We start from the raw sequence: 12,698 nt of genomic DNA on the forward strand, positions 1-12,698 counted from the left end.
TAATTTACCTTTGTAAATCGTTTGGAATATATTCCCAGGAGAACAATAAATTACAGCTTAGCAATGTCAGAAGGCTTCTTATTTTACATTCCTTTATCTAATCTTTAGTCATTATCTACATACGCCATCGGCACGACAACAGCAGGACTCACTTGAGGCAGTAGTGGCAGGGTTTCTTGGCTGGGCCAGGGGCAGTCATCTTGACGACGGGCGGAGGGCTGTAGGAGGTGAGGCAGGACGTGGAGCAGAAGAGGTCCGAGGAGCCCTTCCTCTGGTAGGCCGTCTGGCCTTTCAGCAGCACCTTCTTACAGGCCGAGCAGGCCACCCGCATAGCCATGGGGATCAGCGGAGGGATGGAGGAGGAGGCTGGGGCAGGCATTACAGTCTTGGGCAGGGCGGCCACTGGCGTGGATGTGGCTAATAGTAGAGAGAGGGATGGCAAGGATGGGTGAGGATTGAGGGAAGGGGGGATGTGAGAAATGCATAATCTGTAAGGTGGTAGTCAGTCATCTTTTGCTCCTGGAGAGCTTGCGGTAAATTATAAAAATCAACTCCAAAGCCCAGGGACTTTTCTGGCATTGGAAATAATTGGGCGGGCTTGCATAAGGCCAAGCAGCGTAAAAAAGTTACTTTTTTTAATACATTTTGGGGATGTTAAAAACGCTTTCAGTGTAAACGACTAATACCAGATATAAAAGCATGTAGAAAAGATAATGGCCTTATATATTTTTTTATAACAATCTTTGAGAACTAACAATTACTAAAATACGAGGTAGAAAGTGAAGGAGAATTTAAAATTACAAATACAATTTATTTAGCAGTATTCATTTTTGATATTATGTTTGAGCAAAAGAACACAGCATTAGCCATGGCAAAATGCATAGAATTGTAGGAAATTAGATTTAAAACTGCAAAGTTCTCACATCCATGGCAGAATATGTATAATCACAAGAAATTAGCTTTAAAACTACAAAAATGTATCTCAGCTCCATGGAGAAAATTGTAGAATTGCAGGAAATGTAATTAGAAATGAAACACTCTCTCTACACCACCAAGATAAGGGCCTTTAAAATGTTCTCCAAAATTCAGCTGCGCCTACAGGCCGACCTCACCCATTGGCACGCCCCCCGCCACGCCCACCACCTAAACCCCTTTCTGATTCAGAAAAAAAATCTGCAGCCAGGTCAAGACATAGCTTAGGGCTTTGACCGACCACTAATGTGTCCTGTTGTGTACAAATATTAAAGTGCCCTGCTCACCGTTCGTAGTAGGGCAGCCGCCCACAGAGAAGACATTACTGATTTTCAACTCCTGTAAATAACAAAAGGTGACATACATTTAACAGACACACAGGATTTAACAGACACACACACAGCTTGAACTATACGCATTGAAGTCAACGGACGACTTTCATGTAACTCACAACAGAAACGTCCAGCTAGGACTTGGCCGTTGCTGAGGACCAGTGAGTTTAGATGCCGTACCTCTGCTGCCTCTGGTTCATCCTTGACGCCCTCTGAGAGGACCGCTGGAGCCAGGGCCTGATCATACTCCTCGTCTACGGGCTCATCCTTCACCTTGACCATGGAGATGGTGTCAGCGCCGGTGGACACTGGCTCAGCTGCCGACTGGGCAGACTGGGTCAACCGCAGAGATCATTCAACAACAGCATGTAACATTCAATAGGAGAATTGTAGATGGAATCATGTGAGTTAACGTGAGCGGTTATAGGACATATATTTCCGAGGTATTCTGACAAAGCCTTCACGACACCTGGAAATCTTTAACACTCATAAGCAGTGACCAGATATCTGCCACGCTTAAGCTCGTCTAGTCTCTATGGCGGAAATTAATTCACTCTATCGTTTGTGACGGAGAGAGGATACTCACACCCACAACTTTGACTGGCTGTCCTGCCACTCCATTCTCCAGCCCTGCAGGATTGTCAGTGCCTGCAAAACAATAGGTCATTCAGCGTGTGAATTTTAAAAACCAAGACAAACTGTAAAACCATTACTGAGGAATAGCAGTGCACTCATTAGCATCTGAATATTGTGAGGGACCACACTAACATTCAGGTATTCGGGTCATGTGGGAACATTATGCAGCCAAATACCATATATTCCAAAGACAGACCCTTGTGGCTTCTCACCTTCACTGTTCTGTGGGTGAATAGCTTCGCTAGAGGAGGTGGGCCTGGGGTGAAACGGTTTGACATCTTCAGATTGGTCCTCCTCCATAGGCAGAGACGAGCCGCTAGCCTTCTCAAAGCTGGTCTCCTCAGCAGGTTGCTCTGTGTCTCCTGTTATGGAGACTTCATGTTTGAGAGGTGGGATAGTGTGTAAGGTGACATGTTTGAACTCTGAGGATTTTCGACACTGGGGCATTCCAGTAGCAATGGAGTAGAGCAGCCTTTCTTAAAGTATGGGTACCTGTTAATGGTGAGTCACGACATGTCAGAGAAAATGTATAATTATTTAATTAATTCATTACTGGAATTGAGTTGGCCAAGTGCATCTGCGCTCTCTGCTCAGTTTGGCTGCTGCGCGAGACTGAGGGAAATTCCCGTGTGCTTCGCGGTTTACCGGAACTTTTTTCTGCAGTCTCCTTGAAGATCACTCCGCAACACACGATGCAGCGCTGTCGTTCAGCAGCAGATGATGCGCTGTCTGCCACCGACTTTCCATCACTCACCGCGGTCATCAAATGGACTCATGCTAGCCACAAGTTCTGACTGAGCTCAATCGTCATGAAAAGCATATACAGCGATGAGTGTCTCTCTTTCATACAAACTCAGAACGAGGAGCGCCCACAATGTGTTTTGTGCGGGGAAGTGCTTAGTAACGAGTCTCTCATAACGAACAGAATTAATAAAACGGCATGATGGTAAACCCAGGGAGTTCTTTCAGAACAGGGCAGAATGCTTCAGGAAAGCGCTCTGACAGTGTAAAAGTCAGCTAGCAAGGCATTGTTGGCATTTTATAAACAGGTGATGATAAGCCGAAATAAGGGAGTACTAGTACTAACTAATTCTCATAGTAGTAGATGTGAGTTTCTCTTTTAAACAATCCCCTGGTCTTGTACACAGCTAATAGCTAACATTCGCCAAAGCAAGCTAGCTACTGATAGTACAGATGAGGATGAAAAATGATCAGACCTACTGTACATCTTACAGTAGAAATTGTTGAAACCTAGTCTAAGTTGGAACTGTTGCTGTTAAAATACAATAATGTTTTATTCTTAACTGGAAAAACTGATTGAAGGAAGATGCTTTTTGAGGCAAACACACTCACACAGTTCAGGGTTGCTCAGCTATAGCAGGAAGCGGTCACCTGCCTGACTGAGAAAGCAGTAGATGTTCTGGTCCAGTTTGGCACCACATACCTATGCGAGTCAGAGTTCTCAACTCTGACAAACTTTTAAAAAACAAGTACAGAAACAATTTCAAGGCTGAGCACAACCTGTGTTGGACTGTCAAAAACAGAGCCCAGAATAGACATGCTCTCATTAAGACAGTGTGTGTTTTCTGGTCAACATCTGTGTGATGTGATCAATCCGTTTATTCTAGTTCAGAAAAAAAAAAGATGTATTGTATTTTAACAGCAACAGTTCCAACATAGACTTTCTTTCAACAATAATTTGTACAGACAGTAAGATGTACAGTAGGCCTGATCATTTTTCATCTGTACTGTTACTTCGGGTTGCATTATCAAAAAGCCTGTGTGTGTGTTCTGTTATTCATCTGTGTGTTGTAGTCAGTTTATTCCTGTTCAGAATTAAAATTATTTATTGCATTTTAATAGCAACCATTCCAACCTAGACCAATACCTGAGTGTTTTTAATGGTGGAAATAAACAGATATTTATATTGATATTTAATTTCATTGTTATTTGTTTTTGTCTATATTGCTTTTGTTTTAGGCATAACAGCAATGAAATGAACCAATATTTATGTGTAGTTTTCATGAGCTTGGTTGCCAGGAAAACACAACATTTCTAATTTGGGTCCCAGGCTGAAAAAGTTTAAGAACCCCTGGAGTAGAGTGCCAAGCAAGAAAACAAAGTGTTTAGGGTAGCAACACACATAAAACACAAACAAATCCAACCTGAAGAAATGAATTCAGCAAACTTCGGAAACAATTGACAATCCTAAGGCCATATAGCCAACAAAAAGCTGCAGGCAGCAGTCTCTTCTTACCTGTATCCATGATAGAAGGCATGGAATCAGTCTTCTCCACTTGCCCGGTCTTGCTGGGCTCCTCTACCTCATTCTCTGTCAGTGAGTCCTTCCCCGTGTCCATCTTCTCCACCTCATCCCCATGATCCAGGGAGTTGCTGCTAAAAGCATCCATGTTGCCTCCCTCTTCCACAGCCGTTATCACAGGCATCCCCTCCAAGTTGTCTTCCTCCTGCATCTGGTCATCCTCCACTTTGATAGCATTGACCTCCATCTCATCGTCAGCATCCACTACTCCCATGTCCAGGGGTATGTCTGTTTCTCCATTAGTCTGTGAACCATTTCTATTGCCAATTTCTTCCACAGTCTGGGGTGCATCTGTACCAACTTTTTCTCTGACTGTCTGTGAGGCATCCGCACGGGCTGTGTCCGTCTGTGGGGCATCCGCACGGGCTGTGTCCGTCTGTGGGGCATCCGCACGGGCTGTGTCCGTCTGTGGGGCATCCGCACGGGCTGTGTCCGTCTGTGGGGCATCCGCACGGGCTGTGTCCGTCTGTGGGGCATCCGCACGGGCTGTGTCCGTCTGTGGGGCATCCGCACGGGCTGTGTCCGTCTGTGGGGCATCCGCACGGGCTGTTTCCGTCTGTGGGGCATCCGCACGGGCTGTTTCCGTCTGTGGGGCATCCGCACGGGTTGTTTCTCTTTCCGTCTGCAAGGCATCCGCACGGGTTGTTTCTCTTTCCGTCTGCGAAACACCCGCACGGGTTGTTTCTCTTTCCGTCTGCGAAACACCCGCACTGGCTGTTTCTCTTTCCGTCTGCGAAACACCCGCACGGGTTGTTTCTCTTTCCGTCTGCGAAACACCCGCACGGGTTGTTTCTCTTTCCGTCTGCGAAACATCCGCACTACTGGCTGTTTCTCTTTCCGTCTGCGAAACATCCGCACTACTGGCTGTTTCTCTTTCCGTCTGCGAAACATCCGCAATGGCTGTTTCTCTTTCCGCCTGCGAAACATCCGCACTGGCTGTTTCTCTTTCCGCCTGCGAAACATCCGCACTGGCTGTTTCTCTTTCCGCCTGCGAAACATCCGCACTGGCTGTTTCTCTTTCCGTCTGCGAAACATCCGCACTGGCTGTTTCTCTTTCCGTCTGCGAAACATCCGCACTGGCTGTTTCTCTTTCCGTCTGCGAAACATCCGCACTGGCTGTTTCTCTTTCCGTCTGCGAAACAGCCGCACTGGCTGTTTCTCTTTCCGTCTGCGAAACATCCGCACTACTGGCTGTTTCTCTTTCCGTCTGCGAAACATCCGCACTACTGGCTGTTTCTCTTTCCGTCTGCGAAACATCCGCACTACTGGCTGTTTCTCTTTCCGTCTGCGAAACATCCGCACTGGCTGTTTCTCTTTCCGTCTGCGAAACATCCGCACTGGCTGTTTCTCTTTCCGTCTGCGGAACATCCGCACTGGCTGTTTCTCTTTCCGTCTGCGGAACATCCGCACTGGCTGTTTCTCTTTCCGTCTGCGGAACATCCGCACTGGCTGTTTCTCTTTCCGTCTGCGGAACATCCGCACTGGCTGTTTCTCTTTCCGTCTGTGGAACATCCACACTGGCTGTTTCTCTTTCCATCTGTGGAACATCCACACTGGCTGTTTCTCTTTCCGTCTGTGGAACATCCACACTGGCTGTTTTTCTTTCCGTCTGTGAATCCTCTTTACTGTCCATTTCTACTACAGTCAGCAAGGCATCTGTTTTTACAGTTTCTTCCACCATCTGTGAATCCTCTGCATCGGTTTCCCTCACAGGTCCTGAATTACCAGCATCCCCTGCCCCATCTATAATTGAGGAGGAACATGCACTGACTGCATTGGTAGCATCATCCCCATTGTTTCCATCTGCCGAGACTGTATTGCTGTGTGAGGCTCCAGAGTCCACTGAATCCATTGATGCTCCAGCCTGAGATGGCTGCTCTGTCTCTTTGTCTGGCTCACCTTTATGCTGAGGAAAGTCAATATTCTATTAGTAATGATCCTATAAGTAGTGCCCTGAGTTTTCCCTTACTACGTGACCTGACCAGGAAAAAGACCCCAGTTTACAGATTGATCAAGTGTCATGGCTATTGAGGGAAAAGTCTAACTCATGCTTGCAATCAAATACCAACTTTGGGAGAACCAAATAGAACCAAGTTGGAGCGTGCAGTGTTTGTTTTAGATTGCTGATTTGCTCACGCTAACTAAATCTGCGCGGGAAATGAAGGTGAGGGTCGACATAATTAGCTAGCTAGTTAACTGTCAGAATAAGACATAGCTAGCTAACATTAGTATTCATTCAAAAACATAAATTACCTCTGAATGGTCCGCTTTCTGGGATTCAGCCATGGCTTGCTTGAAACGGCGAAAGTCGGCTAGCTCTTATTGTCACTCACTCACAATATAGGTTAACCAACGTCCACTAAACTAAAAACGGAACTGAGGCTTACTAGCTAGCTACCATGCATTAGCTACTTCCGCCCGCCTCCTTGTTGTGGAGAAAGCTAGCTAGCTAGGAACGATATGTAGCCAGCTAAAACGAGTCTTAATTTGAATGACCGAATAAGGTTCTTAAGCTTTGCCATGCATAAGATATTAACTTCGATTATACCAATGCCGGTGAATTATAACTTTACAGAAGTCAAGTCCTTTGCATTTTCACTCTGCAGAGCTCATCAAAGAAACTCGCACAACACACATCCGTCGCCTGCGTAAACATGGCAGACCTGGCTATGTCATTTCCTGTTTGACATCTAGCAAGCTACAACAGAGTTTCTAAACCATACTAAACTGTTCCGTTTATCAATTTAAAAAGGCACCTTGATCACTTCCCCGCAAAAACTCGATGTTTAGTGCCAAAATGAGCTGTTGTCAATATTCTCCAATGGAAGAATTAGTTTTTCTGTAGTCCCGCCCAATAAGTGCTGTCAATCAATATCACCCAACGTCCCAGTTACAGCCAATCAGAGCTGCTAACACGAGTACAGGGTCTGCCTGCCCACCTATCCGCTCTTTCACAGCAGATTAGATCGCTCCACTGCCTGATACACCATTGTCCTTTGCATGGTCATTCTGAAATTTGAAGTGGCGGTACAGCATTCACTGTTGATGGTGCCTTAGCAGACGTCAGACCTTTCATATTTGCATTTATACGGATGTACCACGCCAATCATGTCAATGCGGAGCTATATGGAGCCCTCCACATTATTACAACATTTGAGAGGAGCACTGCGATGTGGTATAGAGCTGATTTGGCCTCTGCATACCTCCGGTGGCTCTGAAAATTGCGTCACACCCTCCGACCACATTTTCAGATCAAGTTTAATTTAAGAATGAGCCACTTTTTTTCAATTTTCGCCTAAAATGACATACCCAAATCTAACTGTCTGTAGCTCAGGCCCTGAAGCAAGGATATAGATATTCTTGGTACCATTTGAAAGGAAACACTTTGAAGTTTATGGAAACGTGAAAGGAATGTAGTAGAATATAACACAATAGATCTGGTAAAAGATAATACAAAGAAAAAATCAACCGTTCTTTTGTATTTTTTTGTACCATCATTTTTTAAATGTAAGACACAGGTGTCAAACTCATTCCACGGGGGGCCGAGTGTCTGCGGGTTTTTGCTCCTCCCTTATACTTGATTGATGAATTAACATCACTAATTAGTTAGGAACTCCCCACACCTGGTTGTCTAGGGCTTTATTGAAAGGAAAAAACAAAAACCTGCAGACACTAGGCCCTCCGTGGAATGAGTTTGACACCCCTGATGTAAGAGAAAGGCCATAATGTATTATTCCAGCCCAGGTGCAATTTAGATTTTGGCCACTAGATGGCAGCAGTGTATGTGCTAAGTTTTCGACATATCCAATGAACTATTGTATTTCTGTTCAAAATTTTGTATCAAGACTGCCCAAATGTACCTAATTTGTTTATTAATAACTTTTCATGTTCAAAATTGTGCACTCTCCTCAAACAATAGCATGGTATTATTTCACTTTAATAGCTACTGTAAATTGGACAGTGCAGTTAGATCAACAAGAATTTAAGCTTTCTGCCAATATCAGATATGTCTATGTCCTCGGAAATGTTCTTGTTACTTACAACCTCATGCTAATCGCATTAGCCTACATTAGCTCAACCGTCCCGTGGAAGGGACACCAATCCCGAAGATGTTTTAAATTGGCTTTAACTCAGCAGCAAGTTAAAAAACACCAAGGACTCAGTTATGGCTATCATAAACTTGATCAGATCAACATCTAGCCTGCAACATCCCTTGTTTTGCAACCACTCACATGCTAACCACACTGCTCGCAAGCGTCTGCGTAGCCGGGTGCTAAAATAGAACTTGGTTCTATTTGTGACGCTCAACTGCTGCAAGTCCTGCCTCTGAAATCTCCTCATTCGTTTTTAGGAACATATACCCATGTCCCATCTCCTCATTGGTTTTTAGAAGCATATACCCACGTGGGTGATTGAAAGATGAACTGAGATCCACACTCCAGTCAGTTGTAGTAATGCACCGTAAAGTTGGTTGCCAACCTCCATATCAAGTCCAAATAAGAAAAAGAAGCCTGAAGGAAGGAGGAGAGATGACGAGAAACAAATTCGGTTCACCGTTTTATCTGTGGATTAATTGTCGGAGTAGAGGACCTTGTGCATTTCAGGTAAAATATGTTTACATCCCAGGACAAATTAGCTAGCAACAGCAAGCTAGCTAAATTGCCATCAATGTTTAATGCTTTTCGACCTGTCCCCAAATCAATATAATTGGTTCAGAGTTTGTTTTGATATTTCAACCTCCGTGTCCTGATCGTGTCTGGTGTGGAGGGGACAAAATCAACATGTGCGCGATGGCGTATGCAGACGCACCCATGCGGTCTGGTCAGCATGTCAGGTGTTTGTACTGTCGTTCTTCCTGTCATTGTCATCAAAGCTGTATTTATTTATCACCTCTAAGTTTGCTGACAAACTGTACCACATTTGTTTTGTTTTGGCCCGTGACAGACTAGTTCCTTCAGCACTCCTAATGGAGAGAGTAGGGTGCCGCTTTAGGTAAGACAAGAACCAGTCTGCTCCCACCATAGAGGTCTCATCCCATGACTGAGGATGCTTGCAACCAGATTGTACAGCGAGTTGGTAGGCACATTTTCTGACCTGTAACAATAGAATAAAATGTTAAATACTTCCCCCAATTAATACTTTACATTAATCATTTACATTAGTACTCCCTCCCTTGACCTTAATTGCCACCAACATTAACTGCTAACTTAACCCTGACTTACTCCTCACTAATTCCTATCAAGTGCTTACCTCACGGGGAGACAATCCATAATATAAATCAGCTACCCTCAAGAGATACTCTGACAACTTCTGCTCCTGCTCATCCATGAAAACCCTGTTTCCACTACGTTAGCCAACATGAGGAATGTTGGAACATGTGGAACATGAGGAATGTTGGAACATGAGGAATGTTCCAACATGAGGAACATGAGGCTCTCTCGACCCCTTCTCCAGTAGCTTCTTTCTCGCTTTACATATGCCATACAACCGATCTGATTGACTTCCCATGCTCTGCTACATAATTTGACACTCTTCTCAAATGACTGCCACGCCTGGATCACCAACTACTTCGCAGATAGAGTTCAGTGTGTAAAATCGGAGGGCCTGTTGTCCGGAGCTCTGGCAGTCTCTATGGGGGTACCACAGGTTTCAATTCTCGGGCCGACTCTTTTCTCTGTATATATCACCGATGTCTCTCTTGCTGCGGGTGATTCCCTGATCCACCTCTATGCAGATGACACCATTCTGTATACATCTGGCCCTTCTTTGGACACTGTGTTAACTAACCTCCAAACGAGCTTCAATGTCATACAACACTCCTTCCGTGGTCTCCAACTGCTCTTAAACGCTAGCAAAACCAAATGCATGCTTTTCAACCGTTCGCTGCCCGAACCCGCCCGCCCACCTAGCATCACTACTCTGGACGGTTCTAACCTAGAATACGTGGACAACTATAAATACCTAGGTGTCTGGCTAGACTGTAAACTCTCCTTCCAGACGCATATCAAACATCTCCAATCCAAAATCAAATCTAGAATCGGCTTTCTATTTCGCAACAAAGCCTCCTTCACTCACGCCGCCAAACTTACCCTCGTAAAACTGACTATCCTACCGATCCTCGACTTCGGCGATGTCATCTACAAAATAGCTTCCAATACTCTACTCAGCAAATTGGATGCAGTTTATCACAGTGCCATCCGTTTTGTTACCAAAGCGCCTTATACCACCCACCACTGCGACCTGTATGCTCTAGTCGGCTGGCCCTTGCTACATATTCGTCGCCAGACCCACTGGCTCCAGGTCATCTACAAGTCTATGCTAGGTAAAGCTCCGCCTTATCTCAGCTCACTGGTCACGATAACAACCCCCACCCGTAGTACGCGCTCCAGCAGGTATATCTCACTGGTCATCCCCAAAGCCAACACCTCCTTTGGTCGTCTTTCCTTCCAGTTCTCTGCTGCCAGTGACTGGAACGAATTGCAAAAATTGCCGAAGCTGGAGACTTACATTTCCCTCACTAACTTTAAACATCAGCTATCTGAGCAGCTAACCGATCGCTGCAGCTGTACATAGTCCATCTGTAAATAGCCCACCCAATCTACCTACCTCATCCCCATATTGTTTTTATTTACTTTGCTGCTCTTTTGCACACCAGTATCACTACTTACACATCATCATCTGCTCATCTATCACTCCAGTGTTAATCTGCTAAATTGTAATTACTTTGCTACTATGGCCTATTTATTGCCATACCTCCTCATGCCATTTGCACACACTGTAGATAGACTTTCTTTTTTCTATTGTTGACTGTACGCTTGTTTATTCCATGTTTCTGTCGCACTGCTTTGCTTTATCTTGGCCAGGTCGCAGTTGTAAATGAGAACTTGTTCTCAACTAGCTTACCTGGTTAAATAAAAGGTGAAATAAATAAATAAAAATATATTTTTTAAAGTGTGTAGAGGTCTGTCTGTCTTTCTTTTCCATGATCTAGGCATACTGAAAGTAAAAGAAAACATGTACTAAAAACAGTTTTACTCAGTTTTACTCAGGGTTAGTAGTAACAGTTTCTCACGTTACAACTAACCCTGACCCTTGCAGCCATTGCTAGCTTCCATTTTAGCTAGATGTTAAAATTTGCCTCAAATATCTCTACCTCAAAATCCGATTTCTTACCTCAAAATCCGATTTCTGTCAATAGAATCTGCAGTTTATCACAGGGACTTGCTTTTTCACATGGGGGTTCAGGACTAAACTGAGCATGTGCACAGTGAATCACATGATTCTACCTCACTCCTGATTGGAGGAATTGCAAGTGTTACAACTATCCCGTGTTACAACCATCCCCAGTCTCCCCTGTTGATTATTTGGCCCTGGGGAGAGCATAGTGCATGTAAGAAAACAAATGTTATGTATGTAACCACAGTTATGTGAGCTATATGGATCACTCCAATATATTGGTATCACTCCGCGGCGGAGGGATACATCCGAGGTGAGGATTTACAGATTTACTCCCGTGTACACCTGTGTCACGGCTGGGGTCTGCCCCTATATATAGACCCCATGGCCGTGACACACGTTCTCTACATAATTTTTGAGGCGCCTCTAGCACCGTAGAGGATTGGAGTGATCCATATAGCTCACATAACCGTGGTTACGTTTCACTATATTGGATCACTCCAATATATTGGTATACCCGTACCAGATTAATCGGGGCTGGCCAGCCAGCGGCAAAGTCCCAGCACGGGACCGAGACGTAGGAGCCATCAATGTGGAAGAGGGTTCCCGGCACAGTCCCCGGAAGGAGTGGTGATGCCCAAAACCGCTGAACCATCTGCAGTGGGAGGTGCCACATTTACCCGATAGTACCTAGCAAAGTTGCAAGAGGAAGTCCAGCTGGACGCAGCACAGATATCAGCGAGGGGCACTCCTCTCAGTAGAGCCCAGGACGCAGCCACACCTCGTGTTGAATGTGCCACCACAGATCCCAGCACTGGCCTGCCAGCCAGTCGGTATGCTGTTGTAATCGTGTCCACGATCCACTGAGACAAAGAGCTGGTCTGTTGTTCTCACTGATCGTGTCCGCTCCGCATAGGCAGCCAGTGCCCTCACAGGGCACAGCATGCCGGAGGGAGGCCCAGACCCGCCACTGCCGGGGGGGTTGTAAGCAGACAGGACAAAAAGGGATGTTCACATGCCTGTCTGACAGAACCTTCGGGAGGAATGAAGGGTTGGGGCGGAGAGATATACTCCTCCCTCCAGGGTCCATCCAGTAGCACTCAGAACTTACCGAAAGAGAATGGAGCTCACCCACCCTCTTCATGGAAGTAATCGCTACCAAGAAAACCACCTACATAGAGAGGTGTTTCAGGGAGGCAGGTTCCAACTGTTCGAAAGGTGGCTTTGCCAAGCTGCCAAGACCCCATCCAGATCCCAGC

The 12,698-nt window shown here is 45.4% G+C and overlaps 1 protein-coding gene across 1 annotated transcript in view; it reads right to left on the reverse strand.

Annotated features, from left to right (window-relative positions):
• The window catches only part of LOC120022160 (zinc finger MYM-type protein 4-like), a 28,525-nt gene extending 21,629 nt beyond the window's left edge, over window positions 1-6,896 (reverse strand). The window contains exons 1-7 of the mRNA XM_038966024.1: window positions 6,517-6,896; window positions 4,198-6,169; window positions 2,153-2,302; window positions 1,891-1,952; window positions 1,485-1,637; window positions 1,260-1,311; window positions 153-417 (exon numbers count right to left, since the gene is read on the reverse strand). Coding sequence (XP_038821952.1) covers window positions 153-417; window positions 1,260-1,311; window positions 1,485-1,637; window positions 1,891-1,952; window positions 2,153-2,302; window positions 4,198-6,169; window positions 6,517-6,549 — 2,687 coding nt within the window. The 5' untranslated portion in view covers window positions 6,550-6,896. The remainder of the gene's footprint in view (window positions 1-152; window positions 418-1,259; window positions 1,312-1,484; window positions 1,638-1,890; window positions 1,953-2,152; window positions 2,303-4,197; window positions 6,170-6,516) is intronic.
• Between the last annotated feature and the right edge of the window lie 5,802 nt (window positions 6,897-12,698).

Source organism: Salvelinus namaycush, chromosome 27 (assembly GCF_016432855.1).
Source record: "Salvelinus namaycush isolate Seneca chromosome 27, SaNama_1.0, whole genome shotgun sequence".
Lineage (NCBI taxonomy): Eukaryota > Metazoa > Chordata > Actinopteri > Salmoniformes > Salmonidae > Salvelinus > Salvelinus namaycush.